Source organism: Brassica napus, chromosome A8 (genome assembly GCF_020379485.1).
Source record: "Brassica napus cultivar Da-Ae chromosome A8, Da-Ae, whole genome shotgun sequence".
Taxonomy (NCBI): domain Eukaryota; kingdom Viridiplantae; phylum Streptophyta; class Magnoliopsida; order Brassicales; family Brassicaceae; genus Brassica; species Brassica napus.
Genome location: NC_063441.1, coordinates 15,102,023 through 15,127,728, shown reverse-complemented (window position 1 = coordinate 15,127,728; position 25,706 = coordinate 15,102,023). Strand labels below are relative to the sequence as shown.

Below are 25,706 nucleotides of genomic sequence, written 5' to 3'. Positions count from 1 at the left end.
GTATGATGTGTTCTTTGTTGCTGCTTCTGCTGTAGAATTTGAGATTAACATAGAGTAATAATAAATCCCTAATTTTACAAAAAGATGTAAATGTGTCAATATTTTCTATGACCAGAACAAGTAAACATATCTGAGAACGATGTTAGTCATTACAAACATTTTTATTAAGAACATAACAATTTTTTAACTGTTTAAAAGGAAAATCTTTGAAGTAAAAGACTGATGATTTATTCTCAATTAGTGACTTAACACTTTCAGCCTCTCCTGCTTAAACATGTTCCAACCCATCTTTTGCTGCTTTCTTCTTAAACTCTCTTTTTTTTTTGTGCACTCATAGTCGAGACCTCGACGATTTAGGTTCACTCTGCAGCCAGAGAAAACATGAAGAATGAATAAACTGATGCATTCATAAGCTACAAGTAAGCGTCTACATTCTTTGTTCTAGCCACCCTACAACCTAATGGCTAGTCTCAATATATTGTTTATATCCCTCTAAATATGTTTGGCAATTGAATTCAAGGTCCAATGTTAACCGGTGATTTCAGCAGATGAAACCATTTGATCATTCACCTTAAACTTCTATTCTCATATCATCAGTAGATTTGTCTATAAATTTGGTTGAAAACTGTGTTCTCTTGCCACATCACAAATTGAAAAGAAAAGTTGAGAGACTTTACCAAAAGCATTCCTTTCGTTGCCCTTTCCTCCAGATACCTTGATGGTTTGAAAAAGCCACCATAAGTCTCCGACAATCTCTTGAGCCTTTCATATATGTACTTAGGTCCAACCGTGTCTGCCCAGAAGAGAAGTCCCCCACTGCAAACAAGGAAGATACAAAATGTTTACCTTTAGAATGGAAAAATCTTGTTGATATAGTCTCTGACTTGTTAGCAAATGACAAGATGATTTTATAATCCTCACCGGTAAGAAGGAAAACTCATTCCAAGGACAGAAGCAACGTCCAAGTCAGAGGCTCGGATCACAACTCCTTCATCTAAGACACGGCACGCCTCGTTAACCACAGGGAACAAGATCATCTCAACAATCTCTTTATCAGATACTGATATAGGCTGCAGAACAAGGACAAGGATACATTATATTAAAAAATGGACCCAATGTGGATAAAGTTAAGAAGGACAAGGCTTCCTCACCTTCCCACCAGGCATGATATTGGTAAGTTTCCTCGATTCCTCAACAACAGAAAGCACTGATAAATCAGGTTTTGGTTTGCTTCCCTTTTCGTAAATATAGTATCCTCTCCCGTTGATCTTCCCTGAAAGCACCAAATTTTTATAAATGAGCAGATGAGAAATCTGCAAAGGCAAAAGCATTGACATACCATTTCTCCCGCTCTTAAGCAGAAGCTCTGTCAATGGAGAACTGAACATTCGGTCACCATAGGCCTTGGCATATATATCCTTAACTGCTATGCCAATCCCGTGTCCAGCCAAATCACCTAGCCTGAGAAGTTAAAAGCTGTCTTCAGTTGCTGAGATAGTCATACATCAACACAACGAGACAAGAAGGAGAGATGTACTGGAAAGGGCCTAATGGCAAGCCGAAAGAGGTAATAACACTGTCGACTCTGAACAAATCAACGCCTAGATTGACCAACATGTGTGCAGCTTGTGAATACGGAAAGAATGTCCTATTCACTGCAAAGCCTATGCAGTTTCCAACCACCACGGGGACTTTCTTTATGGCCTTTCCAAGCGCCATGAGATCAAGAATCACCTGAGCAGAAGTATTCTCTGTACGAACAATCTCCAGAAGGGTCATCAGATGTGCAGGGCTATAAAAATAAAAGACAAAACTTTGTTGATTACATTATAACATACAAAAATGATATAAAATCTTCCTGACATTTTAAAATGCAGAATGACCTGAAGAAATGTGCGCCAACAATGCGATCTTTTGAGTTAGTTTTCTCCCCAATTACGTTGAGGTCGATAGTAGATGTATTGCTCGCCAAAATGCAGTTTGGTGGACAGACCTCCTCGATTTCTTTGAATATCTTTTGTTTCAACTGAATGTTTTCAATCACTGCCTGAAAAATGATACCATAGTTGACCGTGTCTTAGAATTAACTAGATTAGATATACTTGAAACCAAAGAGAAGGAGAGATAAGAGTAAGGCGGACTGAAAGCAGACCTCTATGACCATGTCCACGTCTTTGAATTCTGAGTAATCGAGTACTCCCTTGAGCAAAGAGAAGGCCTTGCTTGCTTTATCTTGTGTCAGTTTTCCCCTAGAAACCAAACCTTTGAGATTTGCTGTCACAAGAAAAAAAAAAACTCACTTTATTGCATCTACTGTAAACAGCAATAGTAATAAACCAATGTGATTTATTATTATTCCACCATATGCTAAGTATACTTCTTTTGGCTCAAAACAACTGCCACAAGTGTCTATACACTTTTCTTAAGGCTGCATACTCTCATTTACAACATTTCATCTAAGAACACCATTTTATAATGCAACCAACCATTGCAAATTATTTAAAACAAAAATTCAAAATTTATTTCTTTGAGAAGATTTCATCTAAGAACACCATGTTTCAAAATTATTAAAACAAAAGTTATGGATAGAGATAAGAACCTTCAACTGATTTTATTCCCTTGAGAAGATATTCTGAGTTTATTTCTTTGAGAACGACTCTTATATTGCTTAGAAGCAGAGCAGTAGCGATGCCAGAACCCATCAGACCTCCACCAATCACTGCAACTTTTTTCATCGGTCTCGGTTTTAATCCAACGTCAGTTACCTTAGGCACCTGAAAAAGTGTTTTAAAAGATGTTAATAAATATGAAGTTTGAATGCGGAAACTAGAATTACAAGAAGATACAAACACAGTGTAATCTCATCCTAAGGAAACTACATCTTTAGGAGAGTTAAAAGGTTTGTCCAATCTCACCTTTGATGTTGCACGCTGTGCAAAGAAAACATGAACAAGAGCCTTTGCAGTGTCTGAGAGTACTAATTGCTTGAAAACTTCTGCTTCCTGCACAGTGATCAATGTAAAGAAATTCAGATAAATGATAAATACAGTAAACGTTGAATCCTAAAGAAAATTTTACCTTAAGAACCCCACTGTATCCTCCATGTATGATTCCATCTTCAATCACCTCAATGCAGGCATGGTGCTGAGGCATATTTGGGGCTATCCTCTTGGCTAGTTGTCTTGCTTTCATCAATGTAGCGCGTGCTTCAGATAAAGAACTAATTTTGTCTGTCCTGTGCAGTGAGCGCAAAAAGGGTTTACGTCCACATGCAATGTCTAGAGCCCACTTCCTGGACGTGGTCAACAAATCTCCAGGCGGCACTAACTCATCAATAAGACCAAGTTTCCGCCCCTCCTCTGAGGATATCGACTTTGAAAGCTAACAAAAGTTAACAAAATTCTCAGCAAAAGCAAACTAGATGTAATGAAAACTGTTGGTAACTGCAGAAAACGCCTTCCTTATTCCTTACCAGTATCATATTAGCTCCTTTCTCAAGGCCTACTAACCTAGGAAGTCGTTGGGTTCCTTCATAGACACAATTAGCTTTGATTAATTACCAAGTACTATTGAAAGAAGATCAAACAAATGTATACCTCCAAAACCAGGGATGATCCCAAGGGTCAGCTCTGGTAAGCCTAGTTGAGCTTTTGGAGCAGCAACTCGAGCATGACACGCCTAAAGAGTATTGAATGACAGAACAATCAACCCAGCAAGAAATAAAAGAAAGATACTTTTAATAAAATTGAAAAGTCCCAACCATTGCCAGTTCTAAACCACCACCAAGAGCTAGTCCTTCAACTGCAGCAACAAGCGGCTTCCTAGAGTCTTTAAACAACATCACAACATGCAATAGTGTCAGACTATCTTATTGAGAAACATATCAAGCTAAACCAAAGTTAATTAATACCTTCCATCAGGTTGCACACAAGGTCAACGGATACTTCAGGCATAAGCGATATATCCCCTAACAAGAAACCATATTTGTCAAAACACAAACACACAGTAAGATTCACAAAAGAAATAAACTTTCTTACCAGTCTTGTGAACTTGCTGGAAGACATTGATGTCGAAACCACCCGAAAATCTTCCACCGTTCCCTGAGACACGAAAGTTCAAAACTTTCAATCTTTAGCTTAAAGAAAGAACACAGAAGACTGTGCTACACATGATCCAACACTCAAAAGAACAACCCTTCAAAAGAAACTCAAATTCACATTTGTTTACCGGTCAACACGATGGCCTTAACATCACTCCTCTGATTAGCGTCTTGAAACTTCTCCTTCAAACCAGATATAACTGAAGAATCCCACAAAAGTCAAAGATCAGCTCAAAAAGAAAGCAACTTTCAGATTAAAAAATCGTCAAATGATTCCAAAGTATTGAGCTTTTTTTTTACTTTGACTTGCTAAAGAGTTAACAGGAGGGTTCGAGATGGTGATCACAGCAACACCATCGTTCCCAACTTCCATCGTCACTCCAATCTTCTTAGCCATAGCTTAACAACAACAACAACCCAAGTTTTGTTTTTTCACCCAGAGCGTTTGATGAGCTTGTGGAAATGAAAAACTAAATTAGAGTTTGGTGACTGAATCGGATAAAGATCTGGCTTTTGATCAAGACAAATCAGGCGTCAAGTACATTGTCTGCTTAGCCATTCTTGTCATAAGCAACCAAACCCAGTACGAGCAAGAAGGCCGTATTAGCTTATACAATAAACAGGCCTGGCCCAATGAAAATTGGGGTCCATGGGCCAACTTGACAAAAACTATAGTAATATATATAGTTAGTAGTCTTAAAGCTTGTGATCTTGGATTTTTATTCACTTTGGGCTATTGGTGTTTAGCTTTCACATTCTACATAGATGCAAATATAAAATGATGAATCTAACTGTGAAAACAATATTCATAAAATCCGAGTCATGTTTAATGAGTCCAACTACCAAGATATTTTTCAAATGTTTTCCATGGATCTACTTGTGAAAGTAACATTAATAGAATGACCAGTTTCACATAAATAAACAATATCATGTTCAAAACTTTTCAAAATATAAAATATAACAGTAAATTTATAACCTGTTTCAAATGTATTAAGCTCATTCATCAAGTTTTTTTTTGTATACTTTGTGAGTTAATAATCCCAAGAAAAGAGAGACTACGATTGTAATGAAACTCTTTTGGTAAGAGGAGAAAAGAGCATTAAAGGAGGTGAAATAATTGAACTATAAGTAACGTCCAACGCTGTCCAGCGAACAACTATTTTAACTGGATTCACGCTGTCATTCTTAATATTGCAGATGCATTATGATGCGTTGGATAGAATAATATTGCTACTTGTCGAAATCTCGTGATCATTTACATTTTCAGTGACCATTTATATTCCACTTGTTTTGGGTGTGTAGTTCAGTTATGAATTATTACTCAGATGTATCTCAACTCCTTCAAAAAGATTTTGACCATATACGGATCCTAAATCCAAGTCCGTGTGCTTAAAATATGAAAAAGATTGTTTCTAACCCTTCTAAATATTACTTTTAAATTTTGTTAATCTCCATATTACTCTTTTTTTTTTTTGCCTTCAAACCTGTCTATTCAATGTATTTACATGCTCTATTTACTTGGGGCTTTGGATGCAGCCACATGCTCTGCATGCTCCCATTTATTGCACTTGTTTTATATATAGTATTGTGGAATATTACTATTTACATTACATTTTCGCTTTTATATATTATCTACATATTTGGAATGAATATCAGTTTCATAAGTATATAATATATCTACATCTGAACTAAAGGGCAGAGTTTTGGATACACATTGATCGTTCCTTATATGAGACTCATGATTATAAAACTTTGACGTCAAATCTAATCTGCGTACGTTAACGACGCAAAAATACGTTTGTATCTCTAATATATATTAATATATAGAAACATATTCGAGTTAAACGATAAAAACTCTGGTGGTAAAATCCCAAGAGCGAAAAGAAAGACTATTTAAACGAGAAAATTGGTTTAATATCACTTAGCTCTAGTCTCTAGATGTTAACGCTAAGAAAACCAATACGAAATTTTATAACTTATCTGCTCAATTTGTCACTTTATAATTGATAACCCTAATTCTAACTGCATACAATAGAGCAGTAAAACTAAAAGTAACTGTTTACGTGGATGATTCTGCATCGAACAAATAAGATATGAGATAGTCCAACATTCGTTTACAAATTACAACTTATCTCCATCTATCTTTATAACCCTAATTGTAACCATTCATTCTCCTATATAAGCCTCCCAATGTCTTATGCACTCTTCACTACTCTCTCTACTTAGCAAAAACACACAACAAAGTTTTTTTTTTTTTTTTTTTTGCTAAATAACACACAACAAAGTTGGTTTACATAAAGAGTAACAAGAGATGGCAATTAAGTGTTTAGCCGTGTTCCTCGTTGCTCTCACGGTGGCTCATTCCGTCACCGCCACAAGACCGGCACCGGCCAAGAATGTCGGAGCTGGTCTTGAAGACCAAAAGAACTTTGTTGCGTTTGCTGGCGTCGGTGGAGCTGCTGGAGTTGGTGGTGTTGGGACAGGTCTTGGTGGTGTAGCCGGTGGAGTTGGTGGTGTCGCCGGAGTTCTACCTGTAGGTGGAGTAGGCGGCGGAATTGGTGGTCTTGGAGGTGGTGTAGGTGGTCTCGGTGGTGTTGGTGGTCTAGGGGGTGGTTCGGGTCTCGGTGGTGGAATAGGTGGTGGTTCAGGTCTTGGCGGCGTAGGTGGACTCGGCGGTGTAGGTGGACTCGGCGGTGTAGGCGGAGTCGGTGGTTTGGGAGGAATTGGCGGTGGAAGCGATTGCGGTGGCGTTCTACCTCACCCTTGATATTAAAAACGTTTTTCTATATAAACCAAAGATCGATCCAAGGGTTTATAATGTTTGTATCAGTTTTCTAATGTTGTAAGTTTTTATTTTCCCGATGTTATGTTTAAGTCTTTGCTTGTTTTTTTCATGCTGTTTGTTATTAATTACTTGAGATAATACTTGTGCTATCAATAAATAGAGTATTTATTTTGTTTGGGTGAGGTAAAATAGTGATTCTTGTGCTCCAAGATATTCATGTAATTGTAGTTAGCATGCAGGACCGCACGAATATCAGCCTTAGAATTCTTTTGTAAAAGTCGACGAAAAACAAAAGCTCCTCTTACCGTGCGATTCCATTGTAAGGGAAAAAAATATTAGTTCTGTAGACTAAGCAAATATCATTTATATGAACGATATATTTATCAACCATTTTTTTTTTGAAAAAACTTATATATTTTAACCATTATGAACGAGAGATTATACATGCTTGAGTTATTTGCTTCTTGCCAACAGTCTACAGCTTTTATACCCCATATAAATAAAAAGACCCATAAATAAATACAAATATTGTTAAAATTTTTACATTTCAAAAAAAAATATTGTTAAATATTTGTTTATTTTCCTGAACTAAATCTAACTGTATTAAAATAGTTTAACAAAATTTCATTAAAAAGGTGTGTAACAAATAAATTTGAAACAATATACTACTGTTTAACATCAAGAGATTACTAGAGAGTCGTGTGACTCGACAATATCGTCGGTGGAGTATCTTATTATACGGTGAATGCACTATAATGCACTGCTTGAGCTGTTTTCTAGCAGGCTGTTTTCTAGCAGGGTCTATATACGGTGGACGCTCAAACTATTCGTGCTCCATGACCATGAATCATGCAAGTTTCAATTGTTGCAAAAATAAGTACACACACACACACAAGTTTCAATTACAACTACCAAAAGCTAGAGAAGTCTCTTTTAAAGCTGAAGTTAGCTCGTAGTTCAAAAAAAGAAGAAGTTGAAGTTAGCTAGACGAAACGAAATACATTTACTACGTAGCTGAAGAAGAAGTTCATTATTTGATATAACAAATATTTTTAAGAGAAATTCGGTAAGATATTCTTTTTAAATTTTTGTCACAAAATAGCTCTCAGTGTAAAAAATGACCAAAAGAAATTTTATTAAAAGGTAAAACTATATTTTTACCCTAGGGTTAACTAATATAGACTTAGGGTTTAGAGTTAATGGGTGGGCTTTTGGGAATAGCATTTCAAATTTTAAAAAATAAAACATAAATATTAAAAATTTCAAAATAAAAAGAGCTATTTTGGTTACTTTCTTTTTTTAGAACTGTTTTTTGATAAAAACTTAAAAATGGCTATTTGAAAGAGTTTTCCTATTTTTTATTGTGCTGATGTTTTATGTCTGACAAATTTTCATCGGTGTGGAGACATAATTTTCATTGGTGTGAAGAGTTGTTTTTTTTAATAAAAAGTTCCTTGTATTAGTATTCTTAGGTTCTTGTAAAACTATTATTTTTACAAAGTAATATCAAATATCTTTTTCATAGCATATTTTAAATTGTGAATCAACTATTTCTGTTTTACTGTTTTTAAAATTGGTTTTCAAATTTTTGTCAACAAAAGTCAAGTATACAAAGAAAATTTTGAATCAACTATTTCTGTTTTACTGTTTTTAAAATTGGTTTTCAAATTTTTGTCAACAAAAGTCAAGTATTTAAATGGGCTTCAATCTATAAATCCGTGATATCCCACGAGTAATCCAGCTTCTCCGACATATATATGCTGTTTGGTCTTACCAAAAGAAAATTAGAAAAAAAGTAATAATAAAAAAAACTTCACTCCATATTTCTCTGCAGAAGTAGACGATTCATTGAGGAAGATAAGATCGTGGGTACTACTTTGACAAAAAAAAAAAAAAAAAAGATCGTGGGTACTAAATCAAAAATATAAAATTCGGTAACCAATGAATTAAATAGGATTTGATTGTTGTGTAGTTAATGGCATATATGTTGCCGAAGTTATTTGGAAGTTCCTATATTTTTGTTGAGAATTGTTATGATCACTTTAATGCAAACCACAATTTTTCTAAAACAAATTTAATTATAGGTGAGAAATAAAAAGATAATGGCATAGCCTTGTAAATAACTTGAAAATCTAAGACAGAATCCTATTATAGATTATGCTTTAATAGTATAGATTATAAGAGCACCCGCAATGGTATTACCTATAGAAGAGTCTTTAGAAAAAAAATATTTTGATTTTTGAAGTATTATTATTTTTTCTCTTTTTTAGATAAAAGAAATATCAACCAATCGCGGATAGCCACATGTCGTGGAGACCCGCAAATAGTGTAATGATTCATTAAGAAATAGTCCTTATTTAGGCATTTTAAAGATTAAATCCTTAGTTTTTGGTGGGATCCACTGATTATTTAATTATTTTTTCTTTAAGAACTCCCCCTTAAGGATTCTCATTGTAGATGTTCTAAGAGCATCTCCAATGTAAAACTCCATTTTTTCCTCCAAAATAGAGTAACAGTAAAAATGGAGTAAAATTACTACAATCTTACTCCATTTCTTACTCCATAATGGAGTGATGAACAAACAAAAAATAGATTACTCCATTTATGAAGTAAATTTCATTATGTAGTGAGATATGAAGTTGGGTTGGAGCATTCATAACTTCATATTTGACTTTCACTCCATTTTAGAGGAAAAAATGGAGTACGGATGAAGATGCCCTAACATCTCTAATGTATTACTCCATTTTTTACTCCAAAATAGTACAACACCAAAATGGAATTAAAATTTTACTCCAATGTATTACTTCATTTTTTTTGCTTCAAAAATAATATTCTAAAATAATTATATTTGTATTTTATTAATAATTATAAATAATACCTTATATTTATAAAATTTTACCAATTAACTCCAACTATTTTATGGTTACAAAAATTACTTGAAATTTAAATTATCTAAATTAAAGATTTATTATTAAAACTACAATAAATTATTAATATATATATATGTTAGTTCAGTAACGAGCATTAGAATATTTTTCTCACAAATGATCAACTAATGCATTTAGTAATGAAAAACGAGCTTCTTTATCTTTGATATTTCTAAATCGAGCAAGAAAAAATTTGAAATCGGATATTCTTAATAATTATAAATAATAGCTTATACTTATTTATGTTTGTTTTGTTTTTTTAAAAAATATTTTTTAATATTTATGTAAAATTATTAAATAATATTTTTGTTGAATATCCTATTTTATTTCATGTTATTGTATCATTGTTAAATATTATTTAAGTAAAAAATTAAAAAAATTAAAAATTCAAAAGACCATTTTATAAATAAAAAAGTTCAACTCCAAAATGGAGTAACATGTAAGATTAAATGGAGTAATCCTAGCTAATACTCCATTTTGGAGTTGAAAATGAAGTGGGGTTGAAAAAGATTTTATTTCAAAATAATGTTTGGAGTAAAAAATGAAGTAGGATTGGAGATGCTCTTAAAAAAAATGAGAAGAAAAATGTTTTCACCTGATTGGCCAAATATAGAGTATCTCAGCAAAAAAAAAGTTTTACTCCACTCTTTTCTTGCTAACAATACATTTCAGTCAAAGCTAGTATAACATCTACTAGATACAACAAGTAATGATACAGACGAAAACGATATACTGTAGTACTTATCGGACAACACTTACGTAAGTCAATCTATAACTTTTTTCTATCTTGAAATATTTCCGATTTATAAGTGTAATCAATTTCGTGTTTGGGCAGTTGGGTGGTGAAATATTAAAGTCGAAATAAGTGTGTTACTTCCAAGTTCGGAGGGGAAATTTAAAAAAAAACGTCAGAAGGGAAACAAAAAAACAGCCGAACTTATTATAAAACTGACATTGCAGCAATTCAAAGTAGTGTTTGTGAGGTTGGTGTGTGAGGTTGGTGTTATATCAAAAAAATTTCAGCACAAAACTATACTAATACTTATTTTTTTAAATATTATATCAACATACATATTTGTTGCTCTTCATACATGAACTTAATATATAGAGTGAAGGTTCTCTGACTGATCAAAGAGTTAACTCAAGTGGTTTGGGATTTTTTTCAAATTGATTTAATGTAGAGTTAATAAATTTTGAGCCTTCTCGCCGATGTTTGGGTTGAAAGTGCTTTGAAGAATATTTTATTTTCGATAATCTAAAATCTCTAGGGTTTGCTAAAGGTGTTGCAACGATACTCATACTCGGACCGTCGGACGTCGCCTTGCGGCAGTGACGACGGTTAGATGGTGACACTGGAATGTCGGTGGGAGCAGCAGCGACATTCTGATGGTTCTCTCTTGGAAGACACATGTTTATTGTTGGACTTTCGATATGGAACTATAGAGTTGAATACGAGTTGTTGCATTTGCCCATTTGGGCTTATAACATAATACAAAGTTGATAAATTTTTATTTCGAATTGTTTGTTTTCGGCGACCTTTTTAATTAAAAATATTATAACACTAATGCAATATCCTCAAGATTTTGGATAACAAACACATACAAAATTAATGCCAGGGGGTGGTAAAGGGACGCATTTTCCACCAGAAAAATCTGATTCAACGCAAGTCTGATTGCAGTGTGGAAATTTATAGCATGTACCTATCACGATCGGTCTCCCTTTACCTTGAGCTTTTGAAAATTCTGCAATTATAAGTTGTTTACAAAAACTATATATAGTGTCGTAATTAGAAACATAATAATCCTTAAACATGAATCTCTTTCTCTAAATTGTAATGCATTATTCTGATATATTGTAGCAATAAAAGCGTATATAGTATGCACGGGCACATATATAAGACGATATATATAATATCACGTAAAAAATACAAATTTTATAATTTAAATTTTCCAAGAGAACAGTGAGAGATAAGAACACAAGAAAAACACGTTTACTGCTTAAAGCCATTTTGATCCTTTTGTTTTGGTTCGTTCTGTATGTGTTTTTTTTCCTTTTTTTTTTGCTAACGAAATTAAATAGTTGCAAACTTCTTTTTATACATAGAATGTTTGGATTTTATGCTTTACTTGTATGATAAGATAATATCTGTTTTTTGGTCAAACCATTATCTGTTTTGACCGAGACTACTATTAGCTTTGAAGCTGAATACATTTATGGACACACCTTGGGTTTCATGATTGTAATTGACTTCTTTTTCGTTTATGAATGCGTTTTGAGATGACGTTTAATCTTGTTCTATAGTTGTGGTTGAGAAATAGAGTTGGGACTCTTTTAGAAAAAAAAATAGAGACATTAGAGCATCTCCATCCCCACTCCATAATTTGCTATAAAATAGTCTTAAAAATGGAGTAGTTAAAAAACAAAAAAGTGGTTACTCCATAAATGGAGAAATTTTTTATTTTTTGTTCATACTCTATTTCCCACTCTATTTTGAAGTAAATTATGGAGTGGGGATGGAGATGCCCTTAAGACCACTAAAACTGATTTTATTACGGAGAAATCGGTCGATTCATACATCAACAGAGTGTCGCGGTTCCGATCAGTACATACACTTTGATCATGTGCTAAAACATACATCAACACATAATATATTCAAATTTTATACACCAATTAGCACAATTCGGTTTTTGCATATATTGACCAATTATTTGTGAGTTAAAAATAACGAAATCTGAGCTGTCCATTATATATTGATTACGTGTTTATAGAAAGTATTATGTGATTTTTTATTTTAAATACTTAATAATTAATAAAAACATAATTTCTAAAAGGTAGAAGGACCCTTTGACTATTTAGTTTATTTAGAAGAAGATGGAAATATTTGAAAAAAATATTCATTAGGTATTAACCATGTTCTAGATTGCGCTAGGCATGAATCGGACGGTCGACCCGGGCCTAGCGACTTAACAAAAAAGCGGAGATAAATCGGGGATTAGTCGGAGATTTCTTTTCATAGGTTTTTATCGATATTTAGTGTATAATTTCAATGAAAGTAATAAAAGTATAATGGTGTAGTAGTTGTGTCCACTTTCCCGGAACAACAGTGTACCCGTATGTATTTTAGTCATTTCATCTTCATCTCTTTCCTGCAGATTTTGAAACCTATCACAGTGTAGCCGCATGTATTTTCCATTTTTATACATCACATTTAGCCTCCTGAGTTAGCATCATACCTGTTTTATCACAATCTAACATTAGTTTACTGATAATAGGTTATGAAACATGTTTCTGTGCAAGTTTTTGAATTACAGCTTCATACCAACAACATCGATCTCATCTATGAAGACGCTTGATGGTGAAAGGTCATCGACAACTCTGAAAAGCTCCCTCACAAGCTTGGGACCATCTCCCAAATACTTCTGAATCAGTTCACTACCAACAACTATCAAGAAAGTAGCTGATGTAGAGTTCGCCACCGCCTGAAAGAAGACAAAGATACAAGAGTTCACTCCCTCAAAAGTAAACTAAGAACATGCACGAAACAAACAAATACAAAACCCACCAAATTGCAACCCTTACATATTTATTACCAAAAAAAGAAGTCACTAGACGAATCAAAGAGTTTAGTTTTCACTTTTTTGCTGCGCTTATATGTTTACTGGCCCACTTTGATTTAACATCCATACCAACACATTGAACTCATAGCCCATTGAGTGCGCCGGTGACCGCCGAGACCTAAGTATCCCCGACTCTGTATATCCGGTTTCCTAACGCCTGTCACCGCCCGAACCTAGGTAGCAAGAGTGGGACATGTGTACACTATGGCTATGGAGTAGTCGAACTCTGATTAATTTGCCGATAAGGGAGCTCCCAGAGAAACAACTTTCTCACTATTCTCCAGTGACATTCAGTGACTAGTTGTTCATGTTAAAGACTAACAATCATATAACATAATGGTTAATGGAAGAAACATGTTCAAGTGCTCATATCCATATCCTTTAAACATTTATCTGGATCAGATTGAAAAAGATTTGTCCTCGAATTTTAACCATTGTCTTCGATTCCAAAACTTTCTTTTTCTTAACCTTCCAGCAATACAATTCTCTACTTTGCCTAACTAGCCGGTGACAAAATTCTTCACACCACCAAATATATTGTTGCTTTGTGTCAAGGTCCTTATTTGGATAATTCCAACACATGTTAAATGGATAATCACATTCTTAAACGTCACAACAATATTAGAAAAAGCTTTCAACGTGTCTTTTTCATATGATGTTAGCATGGCATGTTGACTTGTTGGATTCTCTATTGGATTGACATAGTCCATGTCATAGATATCTTCTACCAATACCAAACAACAAAGTGGATCGATTGAAAGATTCTTCACAGCCTGATCTTAGATAACTCTCTTCATCTTCATAAATATCCCAAACTGATCTCCATGAATTTCTCTCAGCTCCTCACAGAGATCATCACATGAAACAAACGGATTATAGGAAAGTAAAAGCACCCAAACGACATGGAAATGAAGGAAACATAATCGTATTTTGATTTAGAAAACCAAAGAACAAGAGCAAGATTCTCGCGTACGAAGATGGATGAGACAGTGATAGACCAGTCAACCTACAAGACAAAACTGAAACCAGAAACCTCGCCTTCAAGACTATCTCACCCTTTGCCAGAGAAGTGGAACGTAGATCATCCTATCAATTCGTCCAGGTCAGATATTTATGCTTAGAGCACAGCCTCACAGGTTTTTTTAGCAAGATAGTTCGTTGCAATCAAAGAGAATCTACTTCGCAGGCGACTCTTGATTCATCTGAACAAGTAATATAATGTAACTGAAACTTAATAGGAAACTAAGTCTAGCAGATCCTCACGAGATTCATTTAGCAGGAAGAGCTCCGTTTCGATCAGAGAGAATCTACTTCACGGGAGACTCTAGATTCAACTGAACAACTAGTCACTAAAGAATAGTGAGAAAGATGTTTCTCTGGGAGCTCCCTTATCGGCAAATAATTAATCGGAGTTCGATTACTCCATAGCCATAGTGTACACAGGTCTCACTCCTGCTACCTAGGTTCGGGCGGTGACCGGCGCACTCAATGGGCTATAAATCCAATGTGTTGGTATGTATGTTAAATCAAAGTGGGCCAGTAAACATATAAGCGTAGCGAAGAAGTGAAAAAACAAACTGTTAAGAGCATCCTCAACGGGCAACATCTAAAAGACAATTTCTAATCCTAATAATAGTAATAATTTATTCATCCATAACTTTTTAGTCAAATTTTCTTTTAGTTTAAAAAAGCAAACCAGTCAAAGATTGACAAATGGCAAAATGAGTATTAGAAGTGCTATTTGAGTTTAAAAAAGCAAACCAGTCAAAGTTTACGGACCTATTTTTTGAATCGTCTCTTACTTTTCTTTCTGCTTTATCATTATTTTTATATTTTTTTGGCTTTAAGAACCCCATTATAATCTCCCCGTTGCACTTGCCCTAAGACGCACTTCTAACTTCTAATGTTCGTCCGACACTTCGTATTTTTTTCTTATCTCAATGAAATTACTCTACCGTAAAAAACATTTTAAAAATATTTGTAACATTTTTATTAATATTTTACCACTCGCTCAATATCTTAAACATATTATTTTATTATCATATAAGATTATGCAAAACAGGCACACATCAAATAAGTGACATATCGACCCACTTTGATGCATTTTCCTCCACCTGGATATCTTAAGTCAGTGCATTGTTGATTGCAGTCTGGAAATTTCGAGCAGGGACCTTGCACAATTTCCAAATGACTTCCGCCATCTTCCGCTTGTGCAGATTCTGAAATTTATAATTAAAACAAAAGTTTAGTGTCTTATATTAAAAAACATAAAAGATTATTTGCAGTTGAATCTATTTTCACATTTACTTCGTATACAATTTGATATATATAGTTATAAGCATGAAAGGAGATATATAAAACAATGTATATGAAAAGCAAAAATTATTTATTCATACTTGGGATCAAGAGAACAACGAGACATAAGAACACAAGGAAAAAACATGTCTTTGATGAAGCCATTAAATTATTTTGTTGCAATTTGTATTGCGTTTTTTCTTCTTCTCCTCGATTTTGCTTATGAAACTGAATAGTTTGTATTTTAACACACACACATATATATATAATCTTCTCTATGTGTACACTATACTCGGCAAAATGTACTAACACAGAATTTTTGCTTTGATTTATGGTTAGTTTCCGTTTATATATTTGACTTCGCATACGTCTCTGTGTATCCTACGCTCGGCGATATCTATTGTTGACTCAGACAATTTGTTTTGACTTTGACTTAGACTAACATGGTTATTCATTTTGGAATAAAATGATATGATATATGTTGGGATTGTGAAACCACGTGTCCAACTCTATATTGTCCGATTAGTACGATATTGTCCATTTTGGGCTTTAGAGGCTGGCCCGCATGGATTTACTTTTGGTTTCCTTCCCAAAAGGCCTTGTACTATTAGAGTTGGACATCTCTTTATATATTAGAAACTCCTTGTCTAATTCTCCAATGTGGGACTTAGATTGTTATCTCACATTCTCCCCTTCAAACTAAGGATCACATTCATCTCGTGTCCCACAACTGACTTCCATGATCTTTTGACTTGATCTCTGCCACACACACCTCCCATTCCTAACTCATAGGATACCCATTCATCACTCATTCATCATTCAAAGGGTATTTCGATCTTTCTTGCAGATTTCTCGTCAACCGCGCTCTAATACCAATTGTTGAACCACAAACTCTTTAACAAAAAGTCCTTCTCTTATTAATCAATCAAATCTTTAGCAATACACCTGTAGCTCGTGTAGAAACTATCAGATTAGTCATTGCTATTGCAGCTTCAAAGGGATGGGAAATTCACCATCTTGATGTCAAGACAACATTCTTACACGGGGAGCTGAAAGAGGAAGTCTATGTGACTCAACCTGAAGGGTTCGTAGTCAAAGGCAAAGAAGAGAAAGTCTACAGGCTACATAAAGCTCTCTACGGTTTAAGACAGGCACCTAGGGCCTGGAACATTAAGCTGAACTCGATTCTGAAAGATCTTAGTTTCACTCGATGTTCCAAAGAGCCATCGCTCTATAGAAAGGAGGTAAAGTCACAGGTTCATCCATGGGGTTGGTCGTTGAGTTTAAACTTGACATGGCTCGAAGGTTTGAGATGAGCGATCTTGGCAAACTAACTTATTATCTTGGTATTGAAGTACGACAAACCGACAATGGCATAGTGCTGACACAAGACATATATGCACAAAAGATTCTTGAAGAAGCTGGTATGCATAGATGCAATCTCGTTCACATACCTATGGACGTGAATATAAGACTCTCCAAGTCACCTCACGAGACTAACATTGACGAGAGAGAGTACAGACATAGCATTGGCTGCCTTCGATATCTACTACACACACGGCCTGATCTATCATTTAGTGTTGGCTTACTCAGTAGATATATGTGTGAACCTAAGGAAACACACGAAGCGGCCCTAAAGCAAGTCTTTCGTTACTTGCGTGGTAATACTTCATACGGCTTACACTTCAAGAGAGCATCAAAGCAAGAGCTGATGGGATTTCGTGATAGCTCTCATAATGTTGATGACGATGACGGAAAGAGCATGACCGGTCATATCACTACAAAAAAAGTCTCCATTAATAGCACATTGTTATAGCACGTTTTACTGAACTGCTATTGTAGATGAGCAAAAAATTATCGTACTATATAATAGCATTAGATAAACGTTATTATAGAGTGAAATGTAAAATAGCGCTTAGTTAGTGCTATTTTTAAAATTAAGTGAGCGGGAAGTTAAAATTACTGATTCCGCCAATAATTAGCAGAAAATTATACTTAAGCGCCGAAACATTATTTAAGCAGTTTCAGTAATACTATCAGAAAAATATTATAGCATTTTTCTAACGCTAAGAAAAGCTATTTGATCCCCTAAACCCTAAACATGGTTTTAAACCCTAAACTCTAAAAACAACCTTTAAAACTCTAATATTTTCATATTATAACTTCAAAATTTAATCTTCTTAATCTTAAACTATAATTTTCTAACACAAATCTTTACTCTTTAATCAAACTTTATATCCTAAATCCTAACTTCAAACATAAATTATACATTCAATACTCTAAATATAAACTTCAAACTTTATATCATAGAATACTAAACTTTGTTTTAAAACACTAAACTTTATTTATATAACTTATATCATAAAACACTAAGTTTATTTTATATTTCAAACCTAATATCTAAGCTTCTAACCCAAATTATTTTCTAACTCTTACTTACAAAAGTAACAAAATATTAAAGCTTCAAACCTTTATTAAATTTATAATTTCAAACTTTTCAAAAAACCTTAACTTCATACACTATATCCAAACTTTAACCTCATATCCTAAATTTAAACTCAAAATTTAATCTTATATCCAAACTTTAACCTCATATCTTAAATTTAACCCTAATATTTCATACTTTAACCTCATATCTTAAATTTAAACTCAAAATTTTTCTTTTTATTTTAAACTATAAATCCCATCCTCCGAATTTTAAACCCTCTATCATAAACATAACTTTAAAGTTTTAATTTTAATATTTTAATTTTCATATTAGAAAAATTCAAAAGCTTGATATATAAATTTTACATTATCTAACATATAAATTAAATAGAACTGTAAATCAAAATTTTATATAACTTTACCAAAGATAAAAAATCAATTAACAAAGAAAATTGTCATGGACCAATGATATCAAAGTACTCAGATCACAACCTCCACCATTGGATTAGATTAATCCAACAGACCAAATCTAATCCCTCTTTATCTTTCTCTTTCTCTTTCCTCTCTATTTTCTTCGTCTACGACATTCACTCTCTTCACTCACGAATCTGCTCACTTCTTCTTCTTTCTTTTCTCTTTATCTCTTTGGTTCACTCATGTCTCTGCACATCTCTCTCTATCTCTATCAAAATTTTCTTTTAATTTCATCTCCTTTTCACCACCACCACCGCCGGCCTTCATGTTCGTCACCACCATGCTCTTTTGATTTCGTCGCGTTCTTCACCACCGTCACGCTCATCACCAACACCACAGGTCACCTCTCTCTCTCTGTCTCTTATCTCTCTCTTCTCCTCTCATCTTTCTATCTTATCCTCTACTCGGTTTTGTTTTTTTTACAGATCTGAGAAGGAACAGTGATGAAACAGAATGGAGAAGTATTGGTGTGACAGAGCGGCATCTCCGGTTAAGCGTGGTGCGGCAGCGGTGCAAAGCCGGTAGCTTGTTGCTGGTTCGTGGACGGTGGCTGAAGCTTTGTGAAGGTGGCGATGATGGCTGAAGCTTTGTGAAGATGGCGATGGTGGCTGAAGCGTCTATTAGGTTTAGATTTAGGTTTAGTTAATCAATTGGTTTAGTTAGGTTTACATTAATTAATTGGTTTAATTAGGATTAGAGTAATATATTTATGTATTATTGGTTAAGTTTTGTAAACCGGGATTAATTTGTAAACCAATTTTAATATATAAATAAAATTTATTTTAATTTCAATATAAAACAATTTTCTGTTTAATATTAAATTATTTTATTTCGAATTATAATTAATTTTTGTTTATTGTAGAAAGATCTATCATAGCACGAATATATAAATCGTAATCAATTTGTAACAAAAAAATAGTGTTATATTTAAGTTAATAACATCATTCAAATATTGCTATCGTATCTGCATATTTCATAGCATTTAAAAAAATGTTATCGTAGAAGGGGTACCTATAATGGCTGCCGATGACATAGCATTTCAACTTTCGCTATGAAAGCTCTATTATAGCGTTTATCGTGTGCTAAGAATGTGCATATTTCTTGTAGTGTATCTTTTACTTTGGTGATAGTCCCATAACATGGTGTTCTCAGAAACAAGAAATTGTGGCATTGTCATCGTGTGAAAGGGAATTTATGGCGGCCACGGAAGCAGCAAAACATGCAATATGGCTCCAGGAGCTCTTGAGTGAAACCATTGGTGATGAATGCAAGAAGGTAGTCGTTCAAGTTGACAACAAATCCGCAATTGCACTAACAAAGAATCCAGTGTTTCATGGTAGAAGCAAACACATCCATAGAAGGTTTCATTTTATACGAGAATGTGTTGAGAATGGACAAATTGAAGTAGAGCATGTATCGCGGAATGAACATAGAGCTGATATACTTACGAAAGCTCTCAGTCGAAACCGTTTTAAAGAAATGAGAGAACTCATTGGAGTTCTAGACATGTGTGAAGATGAAGTCAAGCTTAAGCGGGAGAATGTTGGAATAAGCTTGAAGTAACTTGAGATGGAAGCTACCTAATCCTAGATAATATGGAAGTTTGTAAGGATTAGGAAATAATGATTTACTAGTTTTTGACCCGCGCTTTAAAAGCGCGGGTTTATTTTTCTCTTAATATTTATTATAAAATTTGGAAAATTTTGTGACATGTAATATGTTCATGTATTTTTTTTATGATATTAATTTATTTTTATTTTATTCCTCAGTATTTATATATATAAAATTGAACTTGATTAAAAAAAAAACTTAAAGTGGTATTTTTTCAATCAATCTTCATTTATATGTACCGACTTTTTCAAAGAGTTTTTTTTAACAGATGTAACTTGTGAATAAACTATTATTATATTATTTTAAAAAAGTTTTACTTATATTGAGAAAAAGAAATATTAATAAATATGTGTGAATGTTTATTAATATAAATATTAGAACGTGGCCCAAATGGTCCAAACGAAAATATTTGTACCGACAAAACTCGGCCCAATATAAAACTCGACCCAAATGAAATATTTTTCCAACAAAACGAACTTCCGTGTGCTGATCTTGGCCCAAAATAATTGGGAAGTATTTTGGTCATAACTTGCAAGATATTTTACCATTAGTTTGGCCCAATCAATATTTTATGTAAATATCCATTTTAAGTATTTTATGTAGATAAAACCCATGGTAAAATAAATATTTTTGTTTTCTACCGACAAAACTATCGGTCTTTGATCATCACGTTAAAAAAACAGTAAAGGAAAGATAATTGTTTTGTCCGAGACGTTTCTTTTTCGGTAATATTGTCTTGAGGTTCACCTCTGAAATGACGATTGAGATGCGATTCAAAGCTCCAAAACACAAATCCATGGTGGTAATGACGGAATCAAGGTTGCTTGAAGAGGTGAACAGGTTCTACCGCAAATGAAAGAGCAACCGATTAATCTGATTTGGATCAAAGTCAAACCGACGGTTCAGCACACGGAAGATCCACCAAGTGCTTCAACATTTTCCGATCTATTTAGGTGATATGCCTCTAACTTTTTCTTTATGTTAAAACTAAAGTGTTTAGAAAATATTGAAAGTGTGATGTCTATATAGTGAGACATATGATGAATGAATCAACTCACGGATTGTATGTGTGATTAAGCTTTAGGTTTGAGTTGTATTGCTAAAGCTTTGATTGATTAATAAGAGAATGACTTATTGTTAAAGAGTTTGTGGTTCTATAATATAACTAATTCTATTAATTCTATAAAATTTTATCATCTATCTATCTTATTAAAATAGAAGTACAAATAAAAAATATCCCTTAAACTTACAATTTATTTACAACCATATGGAACTGAAATAATTAAAAATCTTATCATTAATATTTTTTGTCTTAATGCATTTCCTAAAACGAAATTTAACTAACATCACGGAAACAGTAATTTAAAGAAAATTTAATTCACATGAACCAGTTGTTATTATGAATCAATAATTGAAAGAAAATTTAATTCACATGAATCAGTTGTTATTATGAATCAGTTGTAATTCACGGAAACAATAATTTAAGTCAAATCTTTTCCCAAAAATATTATTATTTTATGATTTAATAAATATCATAACATGAATCTGTTGTTATTTATGTTACAATTTTAAAAACATGAAGTACCACTGTGATCATTTATATATTTTGTAATAAGGTTTTATATTAATATATGAAAGACATGAAGTAATATTATGGTCATTTATATTTTGTATTAATGGTTTTGTATTAACATGATGATCTTTATATATTTTTCCCGCAAAAAGATTACTATGTTCTACTTTAATAAAATATCATAACATGCATCATTTGTTATTTACAGTACATTTTTTTTAAATACAGTACAATTTTAAAATATTTATTATACAATGGTGGAAAAAGAAAGTTACCATCACGGAACAAGTGAAACCAAATCATTTCAAATTACACAAGATCAATATATGACAAATGAGAAAACATATAATATATACCCTCTTTACGTTCAATAAATATATATCATTGTTACTTCCTCCGTACATCCAATTAAATAAGAGTCTTTATGATAACAAATACTAGATATAGGAAATTAAACATATAAAATCAATTATCATTTAACTTTATTACTAGGTGGCCGGCGCGCACCCTGTGCGGACATAAACATATTCAAATTATTAACTAAGTAGTACATAGTTTTATAAGTAACGAATTTTATATCATAATATCACCGCCCTTGGGAGAAAGCATCAGGTACAAAAAAATGTTGGTACTCAATATTTTACATGGACGAGATGGAACAAAGTAACTTCAGTATCAAGAGGTTTTTATTGCATTATAATGAATGCAATCTACTTTGCTGTTAGTTTTTATTTTTTATTGTAAAATATACAAATTACATTCATTAATTTTTAAACTCTAAACTCTTGGTAAACCTTAAACCCTTGAGTATACTTTAACCCTTTGGCTTTACCGGATAAATCATAAACAATAAACTCAAAACTTTTGGATATACCGTAAACACTAATCTCTCTCTCTCCCTCTCTCTCCCTCTCTCCTCTCTCTCCCTCTCTCCCACTCTCTCTCCCCTCTCCTCCTCCCTCCTCCCTCCCTCCCTCTCCCTCCCTATCTCTCTCCGTCCCTCCCTCTCCCTCCCTCTCTCTCCCTCCCTCTCTCTCTCACCTATTAATAGTGAGAAAAATGTCTTTATTATTGATTTACAACATTACAATATCGCGAATTTCACAAAAGTAAAACAAAAAAAATTAATTAATAGAAAATCTAACAAAATCCACATCTTGACCAATAGAAGAGTATACTATTGATAACACATTTCAAAACTTAAACAATGTAAATGAGCTTCCGTTCAAACGCATGATTGATTCAATCTCCGTCAAAGATAAACTCTTAATTTGATCTTCTGATAAACTCAAGCCTGAAAGAACATGTAAAAATTAATTTGATCTACTGACGTTTTATTTTGATAAAAACATGATAAGCTAATCTCAATAAATCTTATACTTATAAGGTAATATTATTTTTGGAATATCTTGTTAATAAAGCTAAATGAAAACATCTCGTGAATAGATTGCACCAGAATTTTGGTTGACAAGTCTCACCATAAATATTAAGTTTTAAATGCATAATTTTAGGAGAGAAAATATCTTGTCAATTAATTTCGTTTCTCTGACATCTAAAATATTTAGTGAGTATTTAATGAATTAAAAAGAGAAATGATCTCAAAAAGATGTTATTTGAATCGAGAAAACACAAAAGATAAGTAAAATGCTAGACTTTACTAAAATATTTAGCTTTCACAATAAGATATGTAATAGAATGTTCTCAAATTAATTTTAAAAATGTATCTACCTATAAGTTAGGATTATTTATGAAATATATTGTTACTAAAATTACATTTTAAATATAAAAAAGAGAATATCTCGGGAGTAGTTTACACTAATGATTTAATTGACAAATCTTGTCCTTAAAGTTTAAATATTAAAGCATGAGATTAGGAAATAAGATATTATTTCAGTAGAGAAAATACCATCCTACTATAGATATTTTAAAAATATAATTGATTATCCAATTTTGATGTAAAGTAGAGAAAATATCATTCTAAGTGCACATCTTTTGCAGGATCGGAATGGTGAACTCTTAGAGGTCTGAAATATGACCACTTCTCTCAAATCATCTCTGAAAAAATATAAAACAAAATCACAATCAGCAAACCAAAAAACAAATATGTGTATATATAAGCTTATAATTCTAAACAATAATATAAATCTACAAATAAAAAAAAAAAAATATTCGCAGCACAAAAAGATGCTATTGAAATGATTTATCTGAGAGATGTTATCAAATTGAGTAAAATTTTTTTACCAGATTGAGGAACAAAGATGTTATCAAAATGATATATCAAAGATGTGTACAATCAAATCATATATAGCTTCAGTGGACAAATCGTCATAATAGGGTATCTGCATATAAACCAAAAGAAAAATCAGCTCTCATGAAATATAAAAGCTTAATGTTTTAAAATAAGAAGAAAAAAAAGTTCAGAACATTATTAACATTAAAAGTTCAGAATACAAAGTTCAATTATTTCGTTTCTTCTACTGTGAATGTCTTATTTATAGTAAATTGGTAGACGTTTCTCATTGATTTAGCTTGCATGATAAGCTAAGAAGTAGAATATTCTTTAATAAATTCTCAATAAATCTTATACTTATAAGGTAATATTATTTTTGGAATATCTTGTTAATAAAGCTAAAGGAGAACATCTCGTGAATAGATTGCATCAGAATTTTGGTTGACAAGTCTCACCATAAATATTAAGTTTTAAATGCATGATTTTAGGAGAGAAAATATCTTGTCAATTAATTTCGTTTCTCTAACATCTAAAATATTTAGTGAGTATTTAATGAATTAAACAGAGAAATGATCGCAAAAAGATGTTCTTTGAATCGAGAAAACACAAAAGTTAAGTATTAAAGTGATTTCATTTTTAGTAGTGTCGATGATTAAAATAAATCGAAAAAGAAATTCTAAAAAATCAATCAACAAAATCAAGATAATTATTTCCATTTGTAATAAGGAAACTAATTATTACATGTATTAACTAATATTGTTGCGCAAGTAATGTTAATAGAGGGATTAAATTATTTTTTCCTTTTCAATCAGTATTCAATGTTACTTTCCTTTTATAGGGGATCGATGAATTAAAATAAATTATTTGATTTGATAAAATGACTTTATATTCTAATATATCTATAGACTACATAAAATAATAAACCAAAATATTTACTTGAATTGATAAAATGACTTTATATACCATACTTTCGACAATAGTTACCATAAATAGTTATTAACAATATTATGTAAGTCATTTGGAATCCAAAATATTTATTTGAATTAATAAAATGGATTTATATACCATACTTTCGACAATAAGTTACCATAAATAGTTATTAATAATATTATGTAAGTCATTTGGAAAGTGATGTTAATTGGTCATTAAATTATGTTTTCCCTTGCAATTAGTATTCAATGGTATTTTTCTATTATAGTGGGATCGACGAATTAAATGATATATCGAAATTACAAAATAAGGTAAGTATTTAGAGGGCTTTCCTTTTTAGTAGTGTCGATGGAAAAAATAAATCAAAAAGAAATTCTAAAAATTATTTAACAATAAACAAATATTCAATATAAAGTAAATTTAATTTTATTAATAATTTATAACATTCTGTAAATTATTTTAAAATTATGATAAATTTATTTTTAAACAACGATAAATAATTTAAAATAATATTAATAAACATGTTTGAATTTTTTAATATTTAAAATAATTATTATATAATTATATTCGAATACAATTCATCAAGTAGAGTATAAAACAATTATAATTATCTTATATAAAATTCCGTTCATTATATTTTATAGTTTATAAATATTAAAAGTAATAAATAAAACATTATTAATCTTTCTATAATTTCGAGAATCAGTTTCCATAAATTGTTATTCTGTAGATTATATG

General features: G+C 32.3%; 2 protein-coding genes and 2 long non-coding RNA genes across 4 annotated transcripts; 2 read left to right on the top strand and 2 right to left on the bottom strand.

Annotated features, from left to right (window-relative positions):
• Positions 1-87: 87 nt before the first annotated feature.
• LOC106361183 (peroxisomal fatty acid beta-oxidation multifunctional protein AIM1) lies at positions 88-4,651 on the bottom strand. Its single transcript, XM_013800895.3, has 18 exons — positions 4,400-4,651; positions 4,228-4,299; positions 4,038-4,100; positions 3,911-3,967; positions 3,761-3,828; positions 3,597-3,678; positions 3,473-3,528; positions 3,079-3,381; positions 2,916-3,002; positions 2,600-2,774; positions 2,153-2,274; positions 1,884-2,047; positions 1,538-1,792; positions 1,340-1,461; positions 1,152-1,273; positions 922-1,070; positions 678-816; positions 88-364 (listed from the first exon to the last, which is right to left on the bottom strand). The coding sequence occupies exons 1-18, from the start codon at positions 4,494-4,496 to the stop codon at positions 332-334; spliced, it is 2,166 nt and encodes a 721-aa protein (XP_013656349.2). The 5' UTR covers positions 4,497-4,651; the 3' UTR covers positions 88-331.
• A 1,611-nt stretch (positions 4,652-6,262) lies between these two features.
• On the top strand, positions 6,263-7,057 carry LOC106359822 (glycine-rich protein 5). Its single transcript, XM_048737712.1, has one exon. It carries the CDS (start codon positions 6,411-6,413, stop codon positions 6,864-6,866), a length of 456 nt encoding a protein of 151 aa, XP_048593669.1. The 5' UTR covers positions 6,263-6,410; the 3' UTR covers positions 6,867-7,057.
• An 8,346-nt stretch (positions 7,058-15,403) lies between these two features.
• LOC125577050 lies at positions 15,404-16,939 on the bottom strand. Its single transcript, XR_007315372.1, has 2 exons — positions 15,825-16,939; positions 15,404-15,647 (listed from the first exon to the last, which is right to left on the bottom strand). It is a non-coding gene; the product is annotated as an uncharacterized LOC125577050 (long non-coding RNA).
• A 102-nt stretch (positions 16,940-17,041) lies between these two features.
• On the top strand, positions 17,042-21,377 carry LOC125577049. Its single transcript, XR_007315371.1, has 2 exons — positions 17,042-18,963; positions 19,050-21,377. It is a non-coding gene; the product is annotated as an uncharacterized LOC125577049 (long non-coding RNA).
• The last annotated feature ends 4,329 nt before the right edge of the window (positions 21,378-25,706 follow it).